General features: G+C 38.6%; 1 protein-coding gene across 50 annotated transcripts in view; it reads left to right on the forward strand.

Annotated features, from left to right (window-relative positions):
* Positions 1-1,783: 1,783 nt before the first annotated feature.
* The window catches only part of TTN (titin), a 276,354-nt gene continuing 252,465 nt past the window's right edge, over positions 1,784-25,672 (forward strand). For 48 of the 50 annotated variants that reach the window (XM_070798610.1, XM_070798811.1, XM_070798618.1 and 45 more), the window contains exons 1-15: positions 1,784-1,998; positions 4,197-4,300; positions 6,552-6,755; positions 8,186-8,473; positions 8,940-9,025; positions 9,120-9,364; positions 13,447-13,762; positions 14,319-14,471; positions 15,115-15,252; positions 16,743-16,874; positions 18,845-18,982; positions 19,458-19,595; positions 23,436-23,729; positions 23,826-23,948; positions 25,363-25,644. In XM_070798610.1, the coding sequence (XP_070654711.1) occupies positions 4,210-4,300; positions 6,552-6,755; positions 8,186-8,473; positions 8,940-9,025; positions 9,120-9,364; positions 13,447-13,762; positions 14,319-14,471; positions 15,115-15,252; positions 16,743-16,874; positions 18,845-18,982; positions 19,458-19,595; positions 23,436-23,729; positions 23,826-23,948; positions 25,363-25,644 (2,628 nt within the window). In that variant the 5' untranslated portion in view covers positions 1,784-1,998; positions 4,197-4,209. The remainder of the gene's footprint in view (positions 1,999-4,196; positions 4,301-6,551; positions 6,756-8,185; positions 8,474-8,939; positions 9,026-9,119; positions 9,365-13,446; positions 13,763-14,318; positions 14,472-15,114; positions 15,253-16,742; positions 16,875-18,844; positions 18,983-19,457; positions 19,596-23,435; positions 23,730-23,825; positions 23,949-25,362; positions 25,645-25,672) is intronic. The other 2 variants (XM_070798717.1, XM_070798807.1) reach the window with 2 other exon arrangements.

The following is a 25,672-nucleotide window of genomic DNA, read 5'->3' on the forward strand; positions in this document are numbered from 1 at the left end:
AGAATTAAAGTGGTTTGATTTCGGTTCTAGCAAACCTAACAACACATTAACGTGCTTCACATTAGGTCAAGTGAATCTAAGAGCGTATATACATACACAGACTCACCATACACACACGTGCACAAACACATTTTAAACAGATAACCAGCTGGTGAACACTGCAAATCAGAAAGATCACATGACATTTCTGGTCTTGCTTTGCTTTATGACTGGCCAGTTTCCTGTAACATAGTCTGTAATTGGGAATTATATGTAACATGAAACTAGTTGTTTCTGAGTAAAGCAGTCAAACAGGATTTTGGCAGATAGCATCTATAGTGGGAAAAGTAATACCAGCAATATAGATATCACCGCTTAAGAAAATAAAACAAATGTTTAAATATGTCACCTTGTCTATATAACTATATTACATAAGTTGTCCCGTATATTTTAGTGCTGTTTTGTGTTAATAAGTTCAAATGTGTTAGTCACTCAGTCGTGTGTGACTCTTTGTGATCCCGTGGACTGTAGACTGCCAGGCTCCTCTCTCCATGGAACTCTCCAGATAAGAACACTGGAGTAGGTAGCCATTCCCTTCTCCAAGGGATCTTCCCAGCCCAAAGACTGAACCTGGGTCTCCTGCATTGCAGGCAGATTCTTTACTTTCTGAGCCACCAGGGAAGCCCTGTTAATAAGTTAATCACAACTCAGAAAGTTGAAAAATCTAATGCATGGCCTTCCACAGCAGGGGACATTTTAATTACAGACATAAACTTAACTTAAAATTTAAAATTTTAGTCTATTTTATTAAGAAAAGTCTTTTTTATTATCAACAAGACAATTTTCTTCCCTTTTAGTGAAGCTTTACAAATCTCTCAGCTGAACTATTATAAAGCTCTTTGGGTATGCTCTTTTGTATTTGAAATATCTCTTGCTTGAAATTAAATTCGGTCTTAAAATAGCAACTATATCATCTCCTAACTACTTCCCATTAGTAACAGCAAACTCCAGAGATTAGTAAGGCAGCTTTCATGTGCCTGAAAAAGAACCCTATGGATGATTTAAACAAAACACTTGGCTACTCAGTAAGGATCAGTGCATGTATATTTGTAAATATTAATGCCAGAAAAAAAAGGAATCTGAAAAAAGAAATCATTACACTGTACAGGCTAAGCTTAAGCCAGGTTCAGATTTTGTCTTTCAACTGTTATTTCTTGCAGGGCTGTAACACACAGCTCATTAACACTGGCCTAACTCTGCAAAGCACAAGTAGACTCTGGAGAAGATAGCATAAATTAACTCTCTTCATTGCTGAGGTTTTTAGACACTGATTCTTTAAAAAAAAAAAAAAGGTGAAGTCTTATGCATGAGATAAACTCCCTCATCTGCTTGTGATGATTGACAGGTCCATTTGGTTGATTGTAAGGGGGAAGGGAACAGGCACCAGACCTGACTCAGGGCAGAGCCCTCATGTTTGGAACTGTTTTGTATAATTGCCCACAAGTGTTTTCTATTGTTAAAAATTCTCCTCGGACTCATATTTTCAGATAGTATCAGGGGCGACAAGGGCTCTTCCCCAGGCCTCAACAGAGTTATTCTTTAAGTACGGTTGTTTCCTTGGTAAAGCCCCTTTGGAGATGCTAAACTTAGCACTGCCAATCAGAAGAACAGGTGGTCTGCACCCCTACCAAATAGGCCCCGCTCCCATCATGCTTTCCTCGGACGGCCAATCAGCCGGCGCCCTGCCCTGAGACGTGGGGCTGTCAGCAGATGTAGCAAATATAAGACCCGACCCGCCCCTGGCTCTTGAGCAGTCGTGCATTCCCAGCCTCGCCTCGGGTGTAGGGATTGCATAGAAAAGCAAAACTACACAGTCTTGACTGTGTAGTTTTGTTTTTAAGTTAGAGGCTCACCGATTCATGTTGGAGATGGTCGAAAAAACCAACTCTAAATAGGACGTCGTTTCAGAAGCAACCTTGGGCTTAGTCCCACCCTTTTTGGGCACTCCTGAGAAATCAGGTGAGCAGCATCTTTTCTTTCTTATTCGTAGAGGCCCGTCCTTGTTAGTTTCTAGTTCCCTACTATCTTTGTGTGCTCAATGCCTATGAAGGTGTTTGTCGGACTACTTGGTGCTATCTACTCTGCTTTTAACTTCTGTTTTAAAATATGTAAACGCTTTTCTTTTAAAAAGTTCAATGTTTTAGCATATCAGCAGTTAGTGATTCAAATTGTTTAAAAGTATTTAATTCTAAAAGTATTAAAAGTTGAGGTCTGAAATGATGTAAAACGTTTGCGTGTTTTATGGACTTTTTTTTGTTGAGAATGTTCAAGGTTATATTACTCAGTGATAAAGTGAGACACACCAAGAATAGCTCTGATAAAATGCATGTGGTATCAGCTACACCCGATGACTTTTTAAGGGAATCCACTGCTGAGGTATCAGTTGCAGAGCGGTGACAGAACACTTGCCTGCTGTCAGTCATCTGCTGAAGAGTTTATTTTGGGAGCATGACATTTTATATGCCTACCTTCAGCCCTAGTTAGACAAAGGTCTCTCAAGACCAAGTGCTAAAGCAACAAATTTACCTAAATAATGGGAATAGAAGACCCCTTTAGGCCAGTTAATTGCAATATATTTAGAAATTTTGAAAACAAGAAGAGCTATATAATTGTTTTCTAAAACACTCAGAATTTCATTATGTGTTTTAATTTAACTCATTATCAAATTATATGATATGAAATAAATGTTTGATGTTAAGGACAAGAAGTAGTGTTTTAGAGACTTATTTCAAATTATGCCTTGATTTCTCATCTTCCTGAAATTAGATGACTAACTGTAAATGCCTATAAATACATAGGTATATAAATGGTACAAGAATACAGCTATTTTTAGAAGATGCACTCACTTGGAAACAGAAAAAGTGAGCCACAAAAAATTGTTTTTGTGTCCTAAAGAGAATATGCTACACTAAGGAATTCTTGGCAACAGTTAAAAAAAAAAAAAAAAAAAAAACCTTTTGGATATTATCAGAATCTTTCAAATATAAATGTTATTATCTCAGAATTCTAGTTTTATTTTCTTTTTAACTCAAGTAAAAAGTTACAAGACAGTAATTATGACTAGAAAAAGTATTGCTCCATAAGCTTTTAATTAATACAGAATTGTATGAACACTAGCAGTGAAACAGTTGACAGCTGAGAATCTGCTTTTTATGTCAGAATAGTGGAATAGTGACGTTGAATAAGAAGGTATTTATGCATCAGAAAATGCTTCTCATAATCTAAAACTAATAGGCAAAATACTTTCTTGCACTTAACAAAAGAACTTAACTGCCAGTTTCATGTTATTTTCTTTGATTTTTTTTTTTTTAATATTTGTGCTGTAAAAGCAGAGGTGCTTTCACTTCAGCTACACTTCACTCAGCCTTCCATTTTTGCATTCTGGACATTTGTTCTTTATTAAGAACTCAAGTCAGTATTTTTCAGATCTGTAATAAATTTTGGCCTGCTCAGTTAAATTTAAACTTTGTGAATATTTACTTCAGCAGTAGCAACATTTAGTGAGCAATTACAATATGAGGAAATATTAAGAAATAAAAAGCACTGTATGCTGTCTACAGAGGGTTTGTGCTTGGTTGACAAAGCTTTCCAAAACTTTTCAAATAAGGAAAGAAATTATAAAGTTTAAATTTTAGTTTTGGTTATGATTTCAAACATTTACCTGGATTACTTAAATTCATAATGCCTGAATCTGTGTCAACTTTGTAAATAACAGTGTGTGAAAAATCCTGGGAGGAAGGACATTTTAAAAAAATAATTCCTTCAGACATTGATGGGATGCAAAAATTCATTTTATACTTTTCACACGTTTGCTTTTATTTGTCATGATCCCTAGTTTCCTCCAGCTTTCCCTTTCTCCTGACTCTCTCCCGGGTTTCCCACCTTTCATAAGACTGAATTGCCCTCTTTGACCACTAGCATACATTCCTTGGTCTGCTTTCTTCAATTTTTTCCTCCATCTCCCCTTAGACTTGCTTACTCTGTTAAGCTGCAGATCAACTCAGAAGCCAAATTCAAGCCACCAAAGAGACCACTCTGGGCCCACAGATGATCTGAGAAGCAACCCATTTGGAAAATGTGTGTTTCTGCCGTCGACAGAGTAGCTCCACAATGGCCCTCAGTTGTGACCCTCTAACTTCTTTTCTCTTCCTTTCCAGAGTGCCTGAAAAGATGGCAACTCAAGCACCGACGTTTACGCAGCCGTTACAAAGCGTTGTGGTACTGGAGGGTAGTACCGCAACCTTTGAGGCTCACATTAGTGGTAAGCTCACACATTCGCATGTTCCTCTGTCTTCTGTGCCTCCTCTCTGTTAACTTTTTTGTAGGACTCAACATTAAGCCTAAGCCTTGCTTTCACTTTGTGAAATTGGCCCAACTCTCTGGAAGGGTCATTATAAGAGTATACCATTCCCAGAGTGCTGACAAAATCTGACAGTATAATAGTTAGAAAATGTTTTCTGCATATTTATAATTCCACAAAGCAAAATAATTAGCATTGGATTAAAACTGTTGTCAGAATCCAGCTTCTGAGTAGGACCAAATTTGGTCATTCTATATTTGGATTCAGCTGCAGAGCCAGAGTGGAAGCCAAGTACTCCAGACTGATAGGGGCCGGTCATGGAGCTACCGGGCGAGCAGCCTGGTGCTGACTGTTCCGTGTGCCTGAGCCTCTGTGGTTTCACGTGGAAAATCACAAGACAACTGACTTCTCTCAAAGGCAGAACTTTCAGTGACGAGCTAACTCCTAAGTATTTCATTCTTGTATTCTCAATCTCTAGTCAGTGAAAAGAGTTTCCAGTCATTTTGAAATGAAACTCCAAAATAATATCTGACACTCGTTTCACGTATTAAAGAGAAACAAACACTAACCCTAGAATTATATTTAATAGAAAGTTCTTTTGTCTCATTTTTTCCCCTTCTCTTTTTTCTTTATAACTCAGTTAAAGGATGATTTTGAAAATGGAAGATTTCTGGGACCTGTCATCATGTGACAAAATGGTGGTAGTCTATGAACCATATTGTAAATAATCTGAAAATTATTTAATCCACATTTTCTCCTTTTGTAATATAATTGGTTATGTAAGATATGAATTAAAAGTTGGAGATGTTTGATGCACCTCCATGGTACATGGTTCCTCTTTTTTTTTTTTTTTTAACTTTATGGCTTATAATAAAGATATAAAATAAGATTTCCTTTTCCTTTCTCTTTCCACATTTTGTTTTCTATTTTATGTGCCAATCTTATTCATAACTGGGTAACACTTTTATAGTACACAAATACCATATGTGATATTTTGACATATCATATGATTTGACATAAATATCATAATCATTCTTCGGTTTCTATTGTATATGTATATAGAGACCCATTCAATTCTTCTCATACATGACAAACTCTGACTGACTTCCAAATAATTTACTTATTCATCTTGTAACACTCAGTAACTCTTGAACAAGCAGATCACATGTAGCTTTACTAGGAAGTTCACCTGCTTGTGGAGTAATGGAATCTGGCTTCCTCACAAGCTTCTTGTTCCTTCACACTTTATGCTAGTAGAATTCTTAGGAAAACACCACTGAAAATATTTGACACCTATGAATTCGTCAAATAAACTATTCACTCGGCCACAGTGGGAGATTGACTAATGTAAAGACAACAAGATAAAGTTTCTCTTGCTCATCTTCACTTCCTCAGTTGAAAGAGATCATCCACCTTCATGCCAAAGGCAGAGTAAACCATGCTCTGAATTTGCCTCATGTTTCTGAATGCAGAATTTTAGTGTATTTAAAACATCCAGCCGCATACATTTAGTCCCTAGTGCCACGATCCATGGTGGGTAAAGAGAACTGTACTTTTCTACCTGTGACTCCAAGTATCCATGTTGTTCTGAAAGACTGGGTTCAGCTTAGCCTCTTACTGTATGAGCATGGCATTTTTACTGAAGTGTGTTTGAAAGGCAGGAGACGTCAGGCAGACTGTGTCCCCGTAACCAAAGAGGAGGTAAAGAGATGAGCGTGTCCTCTTGTGCCTGTTAGGCTGAACTTTCAGATCCCTTTGCTGCTTTTGTTCTTATTTGTTTTTGAAGAGGACAGCAGTCACTGTTTTTCTCAGAATTTCCTTGGCTCTTCACTTTAATAAATCTCTTTTATGATTTTAATGATGTCTATTAAATTGTCTTAGATAGACCCCTGGGCAGGAGGGCAGGTGATAGCAGTTCTAGCCCTCTGTGTGCCACTGCCCGCTGAGGGACCTTGAAAGTATTATTGAGATTTTTTTGGCCTCAGTTTCCTCCCCTGTAAAATGAAGGTGCTGGCCTCTATGTGAACCCACAGACCTTCCTAATGGTCTGCAACTTTGTACTTTTCTCACACAGCTGTCAAATTTTCACTGTCATGGAATAGCATAACACTCTGGGTCGCTTTTGTGGTTTAAGATAAGGGAGTGGACATACGGGACAGAATGGAGGGCTTGGCAGTGCCCCAGACATAAAGATGAATTCTTTGTTTCCTAGGTTTCCCAGTTCCTGAGGTGAGCTGGTTTAGGGATGGCCAGGTGATTTCTACTTCCACTCTGCCCGGCGTGCAGATCTCCTTTAGCGATGGCCGCGCTAAACTGACGATCCCCGCCGTGACAAAAGCCAACAGTGGACGATACTCCCTGAGAGCCACCAATGGATCTGGACAAGCGACTAGTACTGCTGAGCTTCTCGTGACAGGTAGGCAGGAGGGGCCCTGCCCATCCCCTGAAACACGCCGCCCAGAAGGCCTCACCAGGACCTGGGGTGGGGGTTGTCCACCAAGAACTAGTGAGCACAAGCAGCTGGAATCCAGAGCAGGGCTCCCCGGACGCTGCATTGACGGCAAAGTTGTTTGTCTTGTGGAATGTAAGTTTCCTCAAAAAGTGGCTGACAACGACTTCCTTTATGCATGTATCAGGCACCTAAAAGTAGACTAAGGACATGTTAAAATTGTGTTTCTGAGCAAGTAGAAAGGCTTGGAGCCTTGTGTACGCACCTACTAAGGAAATACGCGTATCTCCAAGAATTCCCACTTTAACAGGCACCTATGATTCTGACGCTAGTTGTCCACAAACTACCCATTTAAGAAGTACTGCTGTAGGTTATGATGTTTAATAATTCTTCATTTACTTCCTATTTCTAAAAAAAATTGCACTGCAAGCATAGAAAAAGGGCAAATTTATGATTCAAGTGCATGACACAGTTTCCCCATAAAAGTTACCACCCAATCTTTATGGCCTCTGTCATTTTTCTCCATCCTTTATTTTGTAAGATATTAATACATAGAACATCACACTACTTTACATGTTACAGAACAATATCTTTCATGAACTGCATAACATTACATATGTTTATCCAATAAACTATGTATTTAGCACTGTTTAAGTATAGGGCTATCATTGACCAAAACAGACGGAACATCAGGTATGAACTTTAACTTTTATCCAGAAAATTCAGAAGGGACAATGCACAAGGTTGACAGCATCTGCTATTGTTTATTACTCAAAAACATGTCAAAATTAATCCCACTCACCGTTCACATCTATTTTATTAAAAACTTCCAACATAATTTTAAAAATCCACTTTCTGTAGCATAACTAACATTAAAGCATGTCATTGTTTGGATTAACATTTTAAATGCAAGTAAATATTTGAGTTATTTGAATATTGATTAAGTTGGAACCAATTTAGGATTTTATGTTTAAATTAAAATGTAATGATTCTGTAAGTTATAGGTATATCCAGCAAACCAACCATTGGAATTTATTTTAATGCAACCTACTGAAATATGTAAAGTTACCTTAACATATTAAAAAGTGCTAGATGTGAAGTTGGGAGTAACTGGTGGAAAAATTCTCTGAAAATATAATAACATGATAACATTTTTAAAATGTGGTGACCTAGAACAGCTAAACAAAACAATAAAGTATGGTGGTGGGTGCCCTCTGCCACCTCTTGGCTCCACGCTTGCGGTCATCTGATGGATGAGCTGGGCTCAAGGACAGTCAAGGATGTTTGAGTCAGCGAGTCATGACCTGGTTTCCGAAACAAAGCTGTGATTACTTAAAAATAGCTTGTTGGGAGTACCCCACTGGCACTGGTCCTGATTTTCTACCCTTCTGCTGCAGCGGAGACAGCGCCACCCAACTTCACTCAACGGCTGCAGAGCATGACTGTGAGACAAGGAAGCCAAGTGCGACTCCAAGTGAGAGTGACTGGAATCCCTACACCTGTGGTGAAGTTCTACCGGGACGGAGCCGAAATCCAGAGCTCCCTTGATTTTCAAATTTCACAAGAAGGCGAACTCTACAGCTTACTGATTGCAGAAGCATACCCAGAAGACTCTGGCACTTATTCAGTAAATGCAACCAATAGCGTTGGAAGAGCTACTTCCACTGCCGAATTACTGGTTCAAGGTATGCCCCGGAGGTCGAGGAACAGGAGGCGGGAGAGGGGACATTTAGGACCGAGTGGGACCAGGGGTCCACCTGCCCCCACTCTGAGGTCATGGAATACTGTGAGCTGAAATCAAAGCTGGCTTTTCAATACCCATGAAAAGGAGGAGTTTAGAATCATTGAAGCAATCTGTAATTTTTACCACCACTAGAAATTGGAAAGTTTTTCAGTTAAGTCATCTACATTTTCAAATTATTGGCAAATAATGAAATTTTTCAAAAGGATTCTAAGCAAACTCATATCTAATAATAAATATTTTCATTGTTTAAACCTAATTTCTATTTATACAAAATCAAAATCTTACTGCAATTTTCCCCATTGGGATACCTAGAAAATCCTATTGACTTTGTAGTCAGAATCAACATAACCCCTTTAAAACTGGGTCCTTGTGCTCCCTCCTAAATATTTGTCTTTCCCTTCCTACAGGTGAAGAAGTAGTACCCGCTAAAAGGACAAAGACAATTGTTTCGACTGCTCAGATTTCAGAAACACGACAAACTCGAATTGAAAAGGTTTTCTTGAAATATATACTATATATACTGCCTTTTAAATTGTTGCTTCGCCAACTATTTCTCCTCACCGTGGTCTTTGTTTTTCTCTTTGCAGAAGATTGAGGCCCACTTTGATGCCAGATCAATTGCAGCAGTTGAGATGGTCATAGATGGTGCCGCTGGGCAACAGCTGCCACATAAAACACCTCCCAGGATACCTCCTAAACCAAAATCAAGGTCTCCCACACCACCATCCATTGCTGCCAAAGCACAGTTGGCTCGACAGCAGTCCCCATCGCCGATAAGACACTCCCCTTCCCCTGTCAGACACGTGCGGGCACCGACTCCATCTCCTGTCAGGTAAAGCTTTTTAAGAGAGATCAGGTCATTATGCATTTTAATTAGGTTTAATCTGATAAGAAGAGATGTAAAAGGAAGGAATAAGGAATGTTGTGTGTGATAAAAAGAGTTAAACCAAAAAGATATCGTTTATGATTTTCACAAATCTTTACTGTCCATGGGTAAATTGGAAAACTTTATAAGCTGTAATTCTACAATCTTATTTGTATGCCATTCAATATCTGCTGTAGGAGCTAAGAGAATGCACAGTGAGATGAGAAGAGCACAGAATTTAAGGTTGGAAGCCCTGGGTTCAGTCTTCTTGATCACTGGCTAAAATGTGACTTACAGAATAATTGTAATAATAAAATATTAATATATATTGACCAGTTTCTCTGTCAGACATTCGATTGCACTCTGTGTATATTATCTCATCAAATAATCATAGCAACCTCTAAGAAGTATCACCCCTAATTTTTTAAATAGGTGACCAGAAGTTAAAGAAGTTTAAAGAAGTTAAATTGCTTAAGGTCTTAGTCATGTCATTTGTAAATTATAGAGAATCATAGGAAGAATGATTTCAAGATGTGAGGGTTCAATGAGATAATTAGTTGAAGGAATCTTCTAAATAGGAGTTATACAAATGTTCTTATGCTCTAATAGTAAGTAAAACCCTCTAAATATTTTGCATGTGCTTATGTTATTTTATCCAGAATATAAGCTGGATTTCTTTGCTTAGTTAATATGGAGATATTTTAGAAAGTAAGCATGTATCATCAGAACTCAGAAACTATATCAGCAAGTGTAAACTATCCATAGCAAATTTGAACTTTTGAGGTTTAGCTTAACATGCTGAGGTGTTTTTTGTTTTTGTTTTTTTTAAATATTATAAACTAGTAAAAGGGGGAAGTTTGTGTGTTTTTTTTTTTATAAAAAAAACAGTGTTTCTTGACCAATTAAAATTTTTTTAAATGTAGAGAAAGTTCCCCTGCCAAGAAAAATTTTAAAAGAATAAGTTAATAGTTGATTCAAAAAATATTCAAACTTATTGTGACGTTACTGTCATCAAAAAGTGTGATATTGGTAAATAGAATGTACATGGGGAAGCGGAACAGAGGATCCACAAATTAATCCAGGTACCCAGGACATTCAATTTTTAATCCAAGTGACTTTTCAGTTCAGTGGGGAAAAGAACATTTTGTACAATAATGCTGGCCCAATTAGCTATCCATTTGGGAGAAAACAAATGTAAACCTGTATCTCTCACCATTTACAAAATAAGTTTCATGTTGACCACAGAGCTAAATTTTTAAAAAATTAAAAAAACAAGAAAAATGAGGAGAAAATTTGAGAAAACATTTGTTGGGCAGAGCTTTTAAAAATAGATTTACAGATTCAACTACATAAAAACAAAAATTTGTATATGGCAAAAGCAAAATCATTGCTACACCAAATAGTGCATTTGTTAAAAAAAATTTAAGGATGCCTCTTCCTCAAGATATGTCATTGCCTCTGCCATAAAATATTTAAAGTAAACATACAAGGCCTTCAGTGTGAACGGTACAAGTCTAGAAACCATGCATAACCTACACAACTGAACATGTTGATGCTGGCTAAGACCCCATAAGAAATAAGCAAATACAAACAGTAGATCTTGGGAGAAATATTTGCAACATTTCATGGCAAAGCTCTAATATACCAGATGTATCAAGAACTTCCACAAACTAATTATTAAAGGAAAAACAAGCAACACAAATGAAAAAAGTGGAAAATAACAAGTATTTCATACCAGAGGCAATGTCAATGTCCAGCAAATATATGGGAAATGCTAGATATTTTCCAGTCTTTATTATAGTGCCCACTTTAAAAATTAAAGATACTGATAAATACTAATGTGAAGCCTTGGCCAAAAAGCTCAGTTTTTAAAATGGGTCTGGCTATCAAGTTTTAAAAGTGTTCTGTTTCAGGCTAACTCCAAGTTTGCACACCACAAAATCACAAGACAGGCCAAATGTGATTGCTGAAGGAGATAACAACCTCACCATATATTTAATCCAAGCCCAAGAGTCATTTAGAATTACAGAGTTTCCCTGATTCTGTGGAGCGTTTTGACTGTCTTAGAAGTACTGAGAATTCATTAATAGCAATTCCAATTATTTAGCCCCCCAAATTTACTTTAAAATGATTAAGAAATTAAAATGTCAATTTCTGGAGAAAATAACAGTTATACAGGATGGACAATTTCCTGAATCTTGATTTTTGTTGTAAAGTAAGGCAAACATATTTCACTGAATAAGGTGCATTATATCTCGCTGTGACCAGATGATTATTTTTTGTAAGAGCAGAAATAAGCACTTTCCTATAATGACTCAAATTACGTTGATTTTCACAGTTACAGGCTTACCTGCAACCTGCTGCTAATCATTCATGTCATGCTAATCATGTCTTTAAGTCTATTTGAATTAGACCCATTTTACTAGGACAGCAAGAACAAGACATAGGTCGAAAATTGGAAATACATGTCACTTTGCTTTTCTTCAATTAGTGTAAACCCTACATTATTCTAAACTGGTCTTTGTTATGTTCAAAGGCAGTCACTTTCAAAATAGAGACATGTTCCCCTACATCTCCCTTTTGTTGATTACAACTCCATTTATAAAATGTAAATTGATTTTCACCCAAAAAACCCTTCTTCAAGAAAATGATTAAGCATTTCTTCATGAAACTCATCAATATTGTAATGTACTATTAATTTACTCTACAATTTAGAGTATATATCAACTGTACCTTGAGTCTTAATTATAATAATTGTTTTATTTATGATTTATATAAGTTAAATACCCTATGTAATGTCAGAATACATTTATAAACATTTTTCCTGTATGCAGAAGTAGTTAAATGCAATGATAAGGCAATACTGCCACCTAGAGGGAAAAGTATATTAAACCCTATCAATTAAAAATTAAATTATGAAAAATTTCATCTTAAAATAGTTGACTGATGCCTGGAATTATTATTGTCAATTAGAAGCTGTCTCTTATTTTGACTGTAGATAGATTTATTCAGTACCCAGATTCTTGAGCTGATGCTGTTGCATTTGAACACAAATAAAAAATGATGAAAACTGTTTTGGAAGAAACTATCAGTTTAACCAAAAACTATATAATCCTTACTTTAGTCACTAAGTCGTGTCTGACTCTATGCGACCCCAGCCAGTCTCCTCTGTCCGTGAGATTTCTCGGGCAAGAATACTGGAATGGGTTGCCATTTCCTTTTCCAGGGGATCTTCTCAACCCAGGGATTGAACCCGAGTCTCCTGAATTGGCAGACGGATTCTTTACCACTGAGCCACCTTGGAATTATGGAATCCATAGGTTTCAAATTATCCACTATAAGGATATTCAAAAGAAGTTCAGAGTACAATACAATGAGGATGTGAGGGTGAACAAATACAGAAGATATTTAAGACAGCAGTGCACCACACTTGGACCAGAACAGTTTCCAAAGCACAGCTATAGCCCTAGAATTCTGCAAAATGACTAATGTGAAAGCCTTGCAATTCACAAGGGCGTGAGGGGCATGATGAAGGCTGTGGGAAGTCTTACAAGAAAATGAGAAAGGTTTATCGTGTTTTAACCTCAAGTTGCACAAGCACGTTGATTACAGAAATCTTGCTTCCTTCAACACCTGTTTGACATCCCCTTGCCCCCCAGAATTGGGAGTACAGAGAAATTTAGAGTTATGTTACCATATTCCCAGTGCCCTTTCTTTAACCGTATTTTGAGGAAAGACCTGCTGCTGTCTTGACTTTTCTAAACATGAAATGGTAGGGCAGGGCACGGAATTCTTGAGGATTAAATCTGATTCTCATACAGAATTACAGCAGATGAGAATAAGGCTGACTGAAATTTAAAACAAATTACTTTCAAGTACAGTACTTGTCTCTGTGTAGGTTAAGATCCATACATGGCTCAATGCGGAGCCATGGATTTTAAAACCCTGCCTTAAACACTTCCAGATTGTTCTTCCTTCATTCAAATCTAATGACCCAGAGAGTAGTTCCTTGCCTTGGCACTCTTTGACCTCTGCCATTTGACTTTCAGGTCCGTGTCTCCGGCGGGGAGGATCTCCACATCCCCCATCAGATCCGTCAAGTCTCCCTTACTCGTCCGGAAGGCTCAGACACCCACCATGCCCCCAGGCCCTGAAGTGCCCCCCCCTTGGAAGCAAGAGGGCTACGTGGCTTCATCTGAGGCTGAGATGAGAGAGACCACGGTGACCAGTGCTACTCAGATCAGGACAGAGGAGAGATGGGAAGGGAGATACGGGATCCAGGAGCAAGTGACCATCAGCGGAGCTGCAGGCGCCGCCGCCAGCACTACCTTCGCAGCAGGAGCTGTCGCCGCTGGGGCTGCAGAGGTACTGCTGAAGCTTCCTCCTTCCTTTCCTGTTCTGCTTTCTCCCACCAGAATCCTGCCATGAAACAGTCTGTATAGGTTGAAGGAAGATGCATACGAACATAAGAATACAACAGAAAGTGAAAACCAAATGTGGCTTATACTCTGTGAAATTGCTCTGCGTGCATGCATGCTCAGTCACTTCAGTTGTGTCTGACCCTTTGCGTCCCTATGGTCTGTAGCCCGCCAGGCTCCTCTGTCCATGGGATTCTTCAGGCAAGAATACTGGAGTGGGTTAGCATGCCCGCCTCCAGGGAATCATCCCGACCCAGGGATCGAACCCAGTTCTCGGCAGGCACTTTACCACCAGGGACACCTGGGAAGCTCCACAAAAGCTGTGTTCTGTGAGATGTTTATAAATGTAGAGTTTAGCAATACATACCGTATCTCTCTTCACGGTGATAGGTGCTCATGCACGTGTCTGTTTTACTCTTGATGACTTCGTTTCCACTGTGTTTTGCAGTTTCTACTAGGCATGTCATTTCAGAAGGTAATATGCTTGCTCATTGCCCATCCAGGTGAAACAAGAAGCTGACAAAAGTGCAGCTGTGGCCACCGTTGTTGCTGCTGTTGATATGGCCAGAGTGAGAGAACCAGTTATCAGCGCTGTAGAGCAGACTGCTCAGAGGACAACCACGACTGCCGTGCACATCCAACCTGCTCACGAACAGGTGGGCGTGCGGCCGCGCAGACCGAGCTCTGTGTGCAGATTTCCCAGGCTGAACCAGGGTTCAGATTGTTTTGAGGGCTGAGCCCTCCATGGCCCAGACTTTTAGGACATTCTGAGCTGGTGGTCTGACACCAGAGGTGTTCACGATATAAATACTCTGTGTCAGGTCTCTGTCAGGCAGCTCGGCAGGTAAGAGGTACCTCTCAGGAGGTCAGACAAGGGGCATCCCTGAGTTAAGACGAGTAAAGGGTGGCTGAGAGGTTAAGCTGAGCAAACAAGGTACCCGGCACCTGGAGCTGTAGTTCCAAAATGGTCCATCCAGAGCTCCATCTTTCCAGGATCCAGGCAGGGAAGCCATTATTTGAGGGCTACCGTTAACGTTTCTCTAAGCTTTCCCTAAAGAGCTTTGCTTTTACTTTCCTCAAAACCTATGTGACATTTGATTCATGGCTGGAAGGTGTTATAAATCCAAGATAATTTCCCACCTCGTATTTGAATAGATTTTCTGTTATAGTTTAAAATCACTCTAGCTTTCCTCCTTATCCTCTCCTGTGTGACATTTATGTCTTTATCCTGATTTATCATTGTACCTTTTTATATAAGGCACATTACAGTGTTTCTTTTCTCTCCCCTTTGAAAATCAGATAAGAAAGGAGGCAGAGAAGACTGCTGTAACTAAGGTGGTAGTGGCCGCCGATAAAGCCAAAGAACAAGAATTAAAAGCCAGAACCAGAGAAGTAATTACGACAAAACAAGAGCAGGTGCACGTAACTCATGAACAGGTGAAGATGGTTTTTGATACGAAATCGTTGCTGCTGCTGTTATCAGTGTCAACCCAGATAGTGCTGTTTACAGGGAAAGGTGTTTTGTGGGCAACATGGTTGATTCACAATGTGGTTATGTCCCTGGGTACTAGACACCAAAGTCTCCTAGAGTCCCCAAATGCTTCCCTTGTGTAGACAAGAGGGGGCTCCGGGAACACACACTGGAAGTGGAAGCAGGGGTCTCTTCTACACTGACGTGGAGATGCACCGACTACCTGTGAGACTACGAGGGAGGGAGAAGCAGATGCTGAAGCGGGAACTGGGAGGAGCGGCAAAGGACACCGAACCCACAGTGCTTTGAAAATAGCTTCGCAACTGCTTCCTGAGTCTTTGGAAAAACATTTGAGCATGGATTTGAAATGAGGTGGAGAATCTGGCCCTCTCAGGTCAAATGACCAGACAAAAAGCGAAAAAGACAGCCTCGTGATTGCAGGCACTCAGGAGCAGATTAGATAAGACCACCTGATAGGGCTGTTGGCCGGCACTGCCGATTGTCAGTGGGGTGGTTTGGGAAGATAACTTCCAAGCCTGTTTTAACCCTGAGATCCTGAATTTCAGTGATGATGGCTGAAAATGACAAAGAGGAAAATGGAGAAAACTGCCCCTCCCCAAGTACCCCACTTTCCCCTCGCATACACCTTAGGTGTCCAGATCCAAACACAGTATTTCCTGGGCTCCCCAGGTGGCACTAGTGGTAAAGAACCACCTGCCAGGGCAGGAGACTTAACACACGTGGGTTTGACCCCTGGGTCGGGAAGATGCCCTGGAGAAGTAAATGGCAACACGCTCCAGTATTCTTGCCTGGAAAATCCCACAGACAGAGGAACCTGGCAGGCTATAGTCCATAGGGTTGCAAAACGCTGGACACGACTGAAGCAACTTAACTCACAAGGGTTTGGAAAACATTTTACCTGGGATATGGACAAAAGTGTTCTCCCCATAATGTCTCAGTTTTAGAAAGGTTAAGTCTTGATATTCCAAACCTTCATAATATTTAGGACGTTTTCAAAGCAAATGCAAAAATATTGTATGAATGTGGATTACAAATCATCTATGTTTGATTTTTCATTTGTAAAAGAATCAGACAGTATTACTTATAAAGTCTTCCATTCTTATAGCCTATGCTCTAGGATTTCCTTTAGATGACAGAGTGGCACAGAATAATACTGCCATATACACATTTATAAACATTGGAAGTCTTTTTAAAGAAGACTACACTCTCTAATTCAAAGCAAAGGGTGTTGAATCCATTTCTTTTTCTCTGAGCAGCATAACTTACGGTTTAGACAAAGAGCATGGCTCTATTAATGAAAATGAGATCATTTCATTTAGTGGGCATCTGGAAAAGGACTTCTTTGATTTCCTATTTTGTTATATTTATTAAACATTATGTCAGCTTTCATTAGAGATCAGCAGACAATAAGGTTTGTTTTTATTGTTGATTTCAGATAAGAAAAGAAACTGAAAAAGCATTTGTACCAAAAGTAGTAATTTCCGCAGCTAAAGCCAAAGAAAAAGAAACTAAAATAACTGGAGAAATTACTACAAAACAAGAACAAAAACAAATAACTCAAGAAACAGTAAGTCCAGTTTTGTAAATGCCTTGTAATTTGTTGACAAATATCACATCCCAGACAGCTACATGTTCCCTCTAACCAAAACCTCTAAGTGGAGGAGTCTTCTGTGTATGTTTTCTTTTTGTTGTTTCTCTATGTCTAGTATTGAAATTCTTTCATGATGGAAATTCTGCTCTCATTGCATAATTTTCCACTCAGCTGATCAGTTTCAAGAAGATTACCTATCGACTAGAATAGTTTGGGGCACATCAATGACATTTCTAGAGCACACTTAACCAGAAGATAGTGATCACTCCAGCCTAGTTACCCACTGGTACAATCAGTTTTTCCATGCATAGCCCAAGCCCTTGGGCACTTAACCTGTAACACACAAACTTTACATAGTTGTAAGGCATGCATGCATGTCCACGCCACTGCCCCCCCGCCCCCGCCCCATACACACACACACCAGCCATGAACACTTCAACTAAATATCAAGTGAAAGTGAGGAATTTCAACGTCAGGGAAAACCAGTACTTGTGAAAAAAGTGAATTCCTGGTTGATCGACAGTGACGCAGACGTGTTTGCTGGTTTTATGCCATAGACCCAAGTTGGAACAACCTCAATGTCACCAAAATCAACTTCTCTCCCATGTATTGAATCAAGCCTTAAAGGGTCTAGGAAGAGGCCCTTTCTTGTTCAAATAGATTCTTTCATGTTCAAGTAGATTTCAGTGACATTGAGGTTGTTCCAACTTGGCCAGCCTCTCTTAATCTCAAGCTTTTTGTTCATCTCAGAACTACTTTTTTTAAAAGGCGCAACTCAGACTTAAAAGGCTGGTCAGAGGCCATTGAATGAACTTTTCTCTCCTACAGTGAGTGAAAGAGTTTGAGTGCACAAGAACCTAAGTTGCATAATCAAGAGCATAGAAATCCTTGTTGCCATTGCAAGGCTGATAACTGACAAGTTCAGTAACCGTAGTTGTTTAGCCATTTGCCAGTGAGTACTCACTAAGTTCCCTAATGTGTCAATATATCTCAAAGATGAGGACTTTTCAGTTTCCAAGACAATTTACTAAGGGGCAGGTGGGCAGAAAAGAAATCCATTTCTGGGTGTTAAACACAAGTGTAGGCCCTTAAAACAGAACCATGGTAGTTCCTCTCTCACCACTAAGCATTCTATATCCTCCTGAATGTTACAAAGTTAACTCACCATTTCTCCTGTGCCTTTTGAAACTCAAACCTTTACTTTACTCTGAAAATCAGATAATACAGAAAGCTGAGACAGCTGCTGTGTCCATGGTGGTAGTTGAAACTGCCAAGCCCACAACACTAGAAACAATTCTGGGAGCCCAAGAAGAAATTGTCACACAACAAGATCAAATGCACATAACTCATGAAAAGGTGACAGTTCTTGCTGGTGTGAAATTCACTCTTGTTTCATTCCGTTTACAAGCCACCTACATTTTCATCCTGGGTCTTAAAATGATCACTTTTTCACCTTCTCCTCTTCTTATAACTCACACGGGAAGCTTCACAATCTCTCAAGAACCTTTTGCTATCTGTCTAGCTTTCACCGCCACTTTTCATTCCTAACTTTTGTATTTCCTTTGGACTGTTACTAATATAATATTATAATTCATTTTAATATTTAACATGTCTCTATTGAAGATTCCAGTGTACAAGTCAATTGATATAATGCAAAGTTATGTGTTATTGATGGCTCCATTGGCATTTCCCATAAATTATGAGAATAATGTGGATAATGCATCCTTTTATTGCTCATCATATTTTTTTGTTTTAGACTGAACTTACTTTGATATTGCTACTAATGAAACAATATTGATGATCAAAGCAACTCAAATGACAAAATGTCCTTGAGTAGGAAGAAATGTTCTTCCTTTCTCAACTTTGACTTACCTTTTTTTTAATTAGAGCTGAATGAAATTTAATGACCATTTTCTCACCTTTTTTTTTTTTAATCATATGACCAGATATTGAAAGAAACTAGGAAAACAGTGGTACCTAAAGTCATAGTTGCCACACCCAAAGTCAAAGAACAAGATGTAGTATCAAGAACTAGAGAAGGCATCACTACCAAAAGAGAGCAAGTTCAAGTAACTCACGAAAAGGTGAATACAGATATTCAAGATGGGAAAAGTTCATCTTTAAACTAATTTCGAGTAAACCATTAACTGCGATGTGATATGAATTATTAATCTGTATTTTCCTTTTTGAATCCCCAACTAAAAACCACATGGTGAATGTATGACTTTTTCTCATTATCTTTATCTGCACCTTTGATTTTCATTCATCTGTAACATTTGTGATTCATTTTATTCACCATTATCCTTTGCATGAAGATTAGCCTGATTTCTAGAAAGCAATATAGGGAATCATCTGGAGATTTTTTTTTGTAGTTAACATTTCTAAGGTTTGTGATTCCCAGTCAGTGTGTGCACACACTGCCCCAGTGAAAGTTAACTTCTCTTGTGTAGTTAACCCTGAATAACTTCGTCTTGCATCCCCACTAAGAGGGGGGAAGGGTCATCCCATATTCATCTAAAGCCCTGTGCAATTTAAACTTGATTTTACTGTGATAATCAGATGAGAAAGGAAGCTGAGAAAACTGCCTTGTCTACAATAGCAGTTGCTACTGCTAAAGCCAAAGAACAAGAAACAATACTGAGAACTAGAGAAGAAATGGCTACTAGACAAGAACAAATCCAAGTTACTCATGGAAAGGTGATTATTGCTATTCCAAGTGTGAAATCCCCTGTTATAATACACTGATACTAAATCTCATGTGAAATCCTCTATTATAATACTTTAATACCAAGTCTCAGAATTTCTTATGAGACTCTATTAACCTAGTTTATTTTTAGTTATACAATTGGAAAATTAAATAACAAATTATTTATTATTGTTAATATTACTACATGATCCTTTCCTCACTGACTGCTTTACTATTATTTTCCACTTTTTATTATTAATGTCTAGAATTCTCCAGAAGTTGATGATGGAAACTGCATGCAGACTGTATAAAATTATAGTATTTTTATCTTTAGACTTGTACACATGGACTATTCAAAACTAAAAGCAGGGGTTTCATTAAGGTAGTCAATTTATGAATATATTTTTTTCACTTTTAAATGTGTTTTTTTCTTGGTTTTATGGGTATGAAGTTTCAGTTATGCAAGTTGAGTAAGTTCTAGAGATCTATTGAACAACATCATGCCTAGAGTTAACAATACTATATTATGCGTTTAAAGAGTAGACATCATGTTAGGTGTACTTACCACAATAAAACATGAAATCATGGGAAATGGGGAAAAAAAGAAATTTCATGCAGGCTAATTTTAAGAAATGCCATGGACATTTAAAATATATATATATATATATGTAAATAATGACTTTTACTGTTAAGAAGATATAGATTTTGAGGGGTTCATAAATTCGGTATCTTGCGTTGTATAGTATGGGGTTATTTTAAGAAATAACCTATAATTTTCATCATGTGAAACTTTATCTTTTTTCTCTCTGCAAATATCAGATGAGAAAAGAAGCTGAGGAAATCATAGTGCCTGCTATAGTTACTCTCACTAACACTGAACAAGATGCAATATTACAATCTTGAGAAGCAGTTATCCAACCAGAATAAATACACACAAGCTATGAAAATGTTGTTTATAACATCTATTTGTGGCTATGAAATTTCCATGAATTAACCTTCTTCCCATAAATCCATGCCTCGGGTACTGAGTAAACTATTCACCTGATTTTATTCTTCATTGCTAATATAGTAACTGGATATTAGCAACTAAAGCTTTTCAATCTCTTTAGTATCATAACATTCCTTTCTGTATTTCCCTCAATGCTGTTTTCTATGTTTACATCTTTGGATTTTTTCCTAAGACACAATTTAGGATGAGCTGTTAAACATTACCAAAGTCTAATATTGGGCTTCCCTCATAGCTCAGTTGGTAAAGAGCCCTCCTGCGGTACAGGAGACCCTGGTTTGATTCCTGGGTTGGGAAGATCCGCTGGAAAGGGGATAGGCTACCCACTCCAGTATTCTTGGACTTTCCTGGTGGCTCAGCTGGTAAAGAATCTGCCTGCAACGTGGGAGACCTGGGTTCAATCCCTGGGTTTGGAAGATCCTCTGGAGAAGGGAAAGGCTACCCACTCCAGTATTCTGGCCTGGAAAATTCCACGGACTATATGTATAGTCCATGGGGTCACAAAGAGTCAGCCATGACTGAGTGACGTTTATTCCACACTCAAGTCTAATTTTGAATGGCATATCAACCTTTTCGAAGTCTCATTGACATCAGAAATTCCAATATGTAACATAATCTCATTATTTTGTTTGTTCTGAATCCCACAAATTTGACTATCTTATTTTTGTTATTTAAAATTACCTAAGAATGGAAGCTAAGAAAATGTCTACACCCAAAATAATAGTTACTAGTGCAAAATCTACTGAATCAGCCACACTGCCAAGAACTAGAAAAGGATTTGCTATTAAGTAGGAACAAATGCATCTTTTTCCTAAGGAGATGAAAACTGATGCAGTGGAGGTGAAAAGCATTGTTTCATCCCATTTCATCATCAGTTCTCCTGCCTTTTCATCTATCAGGAGTCACTGTGCTCCTGCTGTTCCTTTAATTGCTTAACTGATCAACAAAACATTAGCGCCAATTAGATTCAGTCCAGTTCTTTCAGTGGAACAGCATTTCTAGTTATGAAAAGTCAGATTAAATCACACTATTCTAATTATTCTCAGCTTAAATTGATAGGAATTGAGATCTCCAATTCTAGTCCAAATCTTCCTGATTATCTAGTTTAGAAAAATATGAGGGATATTAGAGTCAGAAAGAAATAAAAGTGGCTATCAGCCTAGAATATTCATTTGTGATTGTCCACCAAAATGAGGGTATGGGTCCACCAGCGTATGTATATAGAGTTGAAATATGTTAACCCAGAAAAAACATATAAATGCTTCCCCAATTTAAAATACCTTATCATAGTTAGGATTCTTTTTCTGCATAAGTTTTAAATTAAGAATGACATCCGTCTATGTCAGTTGGTGAGTGACAGTTTCTTTGAACCTAAGGTTTCTCATTATTAAAATAGAACAATTTATTTCATAGTCTGGTTGAAAGATTCAGATGAGATATAATGTAAATATAATCATTTTACAGGCAAAGTTATTTATTTATATAAACAAATATAAATCTGTTGAAGATGGTAACATTTTAAAACATCTCTAAAATTAAAGTCAACTTACGGCCCATGTGGTTTGAAAAAAGAAACAACCAGATAAATTAACTTAAACCACCTAATCCTCACGTGTATCTTACAGTTTATTTTAAGATGCAATCTAAAGTGAAAATGGTATCTATCCTTCTTCAAGGCAGATTAGGTTGTTTGTGGCTTCCTAGAAGGAGAGCTGGATGAAGCCTGTGATCACTAAAGGCCCAATTTTATCTCAAAAATACCTCATTTATATATTAAATGGTTCAGATCATTTACCATTTGAACAGATATGTAGAGGTAGTACACTTGAAAAACATTTCAGATGCAATCTAGGTTCTACTCACAGCAGCAGAAAACTGGACGTTAATAAAATATTCCAGCATTCTTTTAAACAGCTCTGATGGACATGGTGATGTGATGTTTGCAATATGCTGTTTCCAAGTATTGCACAGAATCATAATATATGAGCCATATCAACTGGCTTGCTTTCTATAAAAGAGAAACTCCTTTGCAAACTGTGTTCGCATTTGTGATAATCATATTCATGGAAATGAGAAAACAACATTTCGTTTTCCTTCTTCACTTTAACTTTCTGTGGTAATAACAGCAAATTGAACTTTGCTGTGAAAGGTTGTTTTCTTGAATCCAAATAGGATAACACTTTGATTTTCATCACAGCATCTTCATTCATGTGTTTTAAGAAAGATACTGTCTAATAAATTAAAAATTTCTTATTCCTGGGGAATCATAAGTAAATTAATATGTTCCCTGTCTGTTTACAAGCTTTCTTGTTATCTCAGATTTGCATGTGAGTGTACAATGCTGCAGCAGCTGATGTTTTCTGGATGGGACTGTGACAATATTTGAGGGCATTTTTATCATCACTGTCATTGCACCTACACCAGACTGAATGATTGGCAATAAAGAATAATCAATTAAGATAACCAGCCCCAAAGTTCTGACTTCACAAGTGCTATCTGTCTGCCATGGACAAAATACTGGACAAACTCATAACTTCTTTCCTATTTTATACACATATTGTGTTGTCCTGTGTTGTGTTTGTGTGATTTAATGTCTAATTAAGCCAGGCTTCATAGAGTGTATCTAACTAGACATCTATGCATTATAATGATCAGTGAAACATTAAGTTCCTAAATGCAATTCTAAGTCACATTTCTAGAGACATTAACATAGTTTTGTAACATAGGCACCATCTGCCCATCACGCCTTATAGGCATTGTCTCTTCTCGATGACTATCCCAGGAGGAAAAGTCCCAACCTGACTTTGACATTACTGAGTGTTCATTCTGGAAACCTTGTCTGCAGGTGGGCGTTGGGAAAAAGGCGGAAGCTGTAGCAACAGTGGTTGCTGCAGTCGACCAGGCCCGAGTTCGAGAGCCCAGAGAACCCAGGCATGTTGAAGAATCATACGCTCAGCAGACCACTTTGGAGTATGGATATAAGGAGCACATTTCCGCCACAAAGGTAGCTGAGCAGCCCCCACGTCCAGCCTCAGAGCCCCAAGTTGTCCCTAAAGCAGTCAAACCTGGAGTGATCCACGCTCCTTCTGAGACTCATATCGCAACTACTGATCAAATGGGAATGCACATATCATCACAGGTGAGTTTGGGCCCACTGCCTGTTTCTGGGAAGGCACGCATAACTGCTGTGGTCATCTGGTGAGCAAGGGCTTCACTGAGTTCCATTTCCATGCAGATCAAGAAAACTACAGATCTAACAAGCGAAAGATTAGTCCATGTGGATAAACGCCCCCGCACAGCGAGCCCGCACTTTACTGTTTCAAAAATTTCTGTTCCTAAGACAGAACATGGATATGAGGTAAGAAGTTAAAGAGCATGACAAAGAAATGTTAGAGTTAAAGGAAGACAGTAGGTTGTGTGATATGGAGTATCTTTGGTGAAGGCAGTACAGGCTTGTTTTTGGTGATGTCTGTTTACCCTCATGTAGACTCAGAAACCCCTAAGGTTGGATTACTGGAACTTGCCCAGCAGAGAGAGCCTAGACTCTCAGATAGTTTCCTGACACCTCTGAGAAGACACAAATCCATACCGGCTTCTCTCTGTTTCACATTCTGTAAAAGGTTCAGTTCAGTTTTCCTTATGCTGTGAGATATTTCAGAATAACATAAATGAGAATGGATACCAATACCAAAGACAGACACTGAGAAGTCATGTGTTTATATACTCAGGATAACAAGATGGAGACGTGTTACCGTGTGGTGGTTGGGCTGGACTGTGGGGTCACACAGGCCTGGATTAGCACCCTAACTCTGCCCCTTATTAGCTCTGTCATCAGGAACAAGTTAGTACAAGTGAAAACCTTAGTAAGTTGACAAGATCTAATAATCCTCAATATTAGTCACAGCTATTCTTATTTTGAGGTTTTTCCCAGGTGGTGCTAGGGGTAAAGAAGCCACCTGCCAATGCAGGAGACATAAGAGACAAGGATTCAGTCCCTGGGTTGGGAAGATCCTCTGGAGGAGGGCATGGCAACCCACTCCAGTATTCTGGCCTGGTAAATCCCATGGACAGAGGAATCTGGTGGGCTAGAGTCCATAGAGTCACAAAGAATCAAACATGACTGAAGTGACTTAGCAGGCACACATTCTTATGTTACACACCCGAGTCGTAGAATCCAAACTGCATGCTTCAGAGAATTATAAGGTATATTTAATACCTGCATTTGGGATAATCTCAAATACCCAGACAGCAACAGAGTAAAAAGAGTAAGGAAACTCTTAAAATATTCTTCTAAGCTTTTTCACTTTCACCTCTCACACAGATTTGTGGCCGAAGCCTAAATGTTCTATTTTAAAGTAGTTCTTAGGAATTAACCAAGTAGTTAAAATTTTTATTATTTTTGAATTTCCCACTGTTGTATTTTCAAACACAGCTTCCTTGGCATGATTTAATTGAAAATTCATGACCAAGTTTTAGAAGACCTTCATTCCCTTTATGATAAGAGCCTAAAATAAGAAGTTCTAAATACAACTCTATTAGGAAGACTTTCAAATTTATTTTAGAAGCTGGCAGGAATGACAGTGAGCTTTATAACTAGCTTATCTCTAACTTTTCATTAACTATAAAAGTGATAATGAGAACATTAAAAAGGGGACCACATAGAAATTTGACTCAGACTTACCACAAGAGCGGTAGTGGAGAAGGACTTCTGGGAGGCAACTGGGATGGCAGTTAAGTGACTATTTTCTGACTCTGTTTCTGATGCTATTTAGGCATCAATAGCCGGTAGTGCTATTGCCACACTACAAAAAGAGTTGTCAGCCACACCTTCTGCTCAGAAGGTCACCAAATCTGTGAAGGCACCCACCGTGAAGCCTGCTGAGGCTAGAGTGAGAGCGGAGCCCACTCCTTCACCCCAGTTCCCCTTTGCGGAAACACCAGAGACTTTTAAGAGTCAAGCTGGCATTGAGGTGAAGAAGGAGGTTGGGGTGAGCATCACCGGTGTTGCAGTCCGTGAAGAGCGCTTCGAAGCACTGCGTGAGCGTGAAACCAAGGTTGGTGGTCACTGGAGCCCCTGCTGTC

Source organism: Bos indicus, chromosome 2, assembly GCF_029378745.1.
Source record: "Bos indicus isolate NIAB-ARS_2022 breed Sahiwal x Tharparkar chromosome 2, NIAB-ARS_B.indTharparkar_mat_pri_1.0, whole genome shotgun sequence".
In the NCBI taxonomy this organism is placed as follows: Eukaryota; Metazoa; Chordata; class Mammalia; order Artiodactyla; family Bovidae; genus Bos; species Bos indicus.